We start from the raw sequence: 3041 nt of genomic DNA, 5'->3' as shown, positions 1-3041 counted from the left end.
ACTCGCCTCCTCCACACTCCCCCCCGATACTCGCCTCCTCCACATTCCCCGGTACTTGGCTCCTCCACATTCCCCGGTACTTGGCTCCTCCACACTCCCCCAATACTTGCCTTTTCCACACTCCCCCAATACTCTGCTGCTCCATAAGAGCCCTCAGTAAAACTGGTCCTTCTGGGTATGAGATAATTTCCCAAGAGTGATCAGGAGCACAAATGGAGCTTCCTGGACTGGCTTTTTTATATATACAAGAATATAGCCACATTTTCGTAGTCTGGTCTTAGTCAAAGGTGAGAAGTAGTGGTGCCATACCATAAGCACACTTACATGTATACATGTGGGTTCTTCCTGTCCAGCCCTGCCAGACAATGGCCTGGTGTTAGAAAAGCTTTTTTTTCCATAATATAAAGCAAGTGATTTGATGTATCTCTTCCCTCCTGTAGAACATACACAGATTTACCCATATCCCTACCGGAAAATGCCTGGATCGCTCTGAGGTTCTTCACCAAGTGTTCTTGTCAGACTGTGACTCCAGCAAATCATCACAGAAGTGGGAAATGAACAACATCCTTAGTGTATAAAGTGGAAGGCCAACACATGAAGATTACTGTGGCTGAAGCCAGACTGAAACCTGCTGCAATGAGTAACTTTGTACAGTCAACACTCAATGAAGGATAATGGAAACCTAACAGATGAACACTGGGTCATCCTGCAGTTAATGTTTACAAGACTGCTTTTACCTTTAAACTTTTTACACGTTTACATCATCTTGGTCCAAGATAATGTTTGTTAAAGTGCTTCTAGCTCTGTTTGTAGGAACAAAGCTAAAGACTCTATTTCTCGGGATTCTACTCAGGGGTTGGAAGGTAGTTTTTTTTAACACACACTTGAAAATCATTTGATTAGTGAGACATGTCTGTGTCTTGGTGATTTACTAGCTCTCCATTTACTTTTTCACTCTTTTTTTTTTTTTTTTTCTTCTCAAAGCACTGCCGCAGTTTCCTTGGGTAATGGTGGCCTTTGTCTGTGCTGCTGTTTTTGGATGGTAACATTGGGAAAATCTTAGTGCCTCTTCCATTTCTTTTATATATTTTTAGGAGAACTGTATGCTAACCATATATAAGAGGTGGAATCTGAAAAGTGAGTTTGTTGGTGGGTGTCTGAAAGAAAGGAGCATAGAGAGTGCTATTGGTGTGGCTCCTTGCTGCTGGGTAGGCATGCAGTGTTCCAGGCCATAGGTGTCTTGGTGGTGCACTGTAAATGTAAAAACTTGGAATGCTTCTGGGGTGTAGATGGTAAAGTAATCCTCAAACTTGAAGTCATAGATAGAGGTTGGGTCCTAAATATTTTAATGTTAACCCCTCTCTACACTCTAAAATGTCTGCATTCTATACTGAATACATTACAGACATTAGAAGATCTGGCAGAGTGTACCCGCTATTGCCACAATGTAAGTTCCCATGAGGTGTTATAGAACACTCTAAAATCTGATTCTTTTTATCAGCAGATCTCAGGTGACGTTCTGTCTCTGTCTATGAAATACATTGAACTAAATTACATCTGCAAGGCCTGCACTGTGGCAGTGCCTGAACATAAGAATATAAATGTGCTGGCTAAAGCTAAAAATGGTGTCCTCCTTGTGGTGTCACCAGCTACAAAGAACACATTCAGTGTCAAGGTCTACAAGAGTGGGACAACAATTCTGTGCATTTAGCCAAAGCTTATTACAATGGTGTCTCCCAATGCTTCATTTATATCTGTGGAGGCTCATGGAGCACTGAGGGCTCAGTGACGACATGGAGGGCTGAGGGCTCAGTGACGACATGGAGGGCTGAGGGCTCAGTGACGACATGGAGGGCTGAGGGCTCAGTGACGACATGGAGGGCTGAGGGCTCAGTGACGACATGGAGGGCTGAGGGCTCAGTGACGACATGGAGGGCTGAGGGCTCAGTGACGACATGGAGGGCTGAGGGCTCAGTGACGACATGGAGGGCTGAGGGCTCAGTGACGACATGGAGGGCTGAGGGCTCAGTGACGACATGGAGGGCTGAGGGCTCAGTGACGACATGGAGGGCTGAGGGCTCAGTGACGACATGGAGGGCTGAGGGCTCAGTGACGACATGGAGGGCTGAGGGCTCAGTGACGACATGGAGGGCTGAGGGCTCAGTGACGACATGGAGGGCTGAGGGCTCAGTGACGACATGGAGGGCTGAGGGCTCAGTGACGACATGGAGGGCTGAGGGCTCAGTGACGACATGGAGGGCTGAGGGCTCAGTGACGACATGGAGGGCTGAGGGCTCAGTGACGACATGGAGGGCTGAGGGCTCAGTGACGACATGGAGGGCTGAGGGCTCAGTGACGACATGGAGGGCTGAGGGCTCAGTGACGACATGGAGGGCTGAGGGCTCAGTGACGACATGGAGGGCTGAGGGCTCAGTGACGACATGGAGGGCTGAGGGCTCAGTGACGACATGGAGGGCTGAGGGCTCAGTGACGACATGGAGGGCTGAGGGCTCAGTGACGACATGGAGGGCTGAGGGCTCAGTGACGACATGGAGGGCTGAGGGCTCAGTGACGACATGGAGGGCTGAGGGCTCAGTGACGACATGGAGGGCTGAGGGCTCAGTGACGACATGGAGGGCTGAGGGCTCAGTGACGACATGGAGGGCTGAGGGCTCAGTGACGACATGGAGCGCTGAGGGCTCAGTGAAGACATGGAACGCTGAGGGCTTGGTAAAGACATGGAACTCTGAGGGCTCAGTGAAGACATGGAGCACTAACATAATGAGTTTTGGGGTATTTAATAGGGCACATTCTCAGTAATACTTCTGTCATTAAAGGTGACCTCCAGTACCAGTAACAAGGCCATTATGTACAGATGCCATACATCTATATGGAAGCTTTTTAAAAACTTCTATGTGAACTATGCAGGTATTATGTAAAACATAGTAAAGGGGTTTGTGTTGTTTTGTCATTGTGTTGTGCCGGCATTATTCCTGAACAAAAAGACACCACAGATTAGTAAGGACCCAGCGACCTACATG

At 48.2% G+C, this 3041-nt stretch overlaps 1 protein-coding gene across 2 annotated transcripts in view; it reads left to right on the top strand.

Moving 5' to 3' along the window:
- GALNT7 (polypeptide N-acetylgalactosaminyltransferase 7) overlaps positions 1 to 1129 on the top strand; it is a 143228-nt gene extending 142099 nt beyond the window's left edge. For both annotated transcript variants that reach the window (XM_018555135.1, XM_018555134.1), the window contains one exon: positions 441 to 1129. In XM_018555135.1, the coding sequence (XP_018410637.1) occupies positions 441 to 578 (138 nt within the window). In that variant the 3' untranslated portion in view covers positions 579 to 1129. The remainder of the gene's footprint in view (positions 1 to 440) is intronic.
- The last annotated feature ends 1912 nt before the right edge of the window (positions 1130 to 3041 follow it).

The sequence above is a fragment of the Nanorana parkeri genome, unplaced genomic scaffold, assembly GCF_000935625.1.
Source record: "Nanorana parkeri isolate BGI_ZX_2015 unplaced genomic scaffold, ASM93562v1 scaffold185, whole genome shotgun sequence".
In the NCBI taxonomy this organism is placed as follows: Eukaryota; Metazoa; Chordata; class Amphibia; order Anura; family Dicroglossidae; genus Nanorana; species Nanorana parkeri.
The sequence above is the reverse complement of the archived record's forward strand: the minus strand, read 5'-3'. Positions and strand labels throughout refer to the sequence as shown.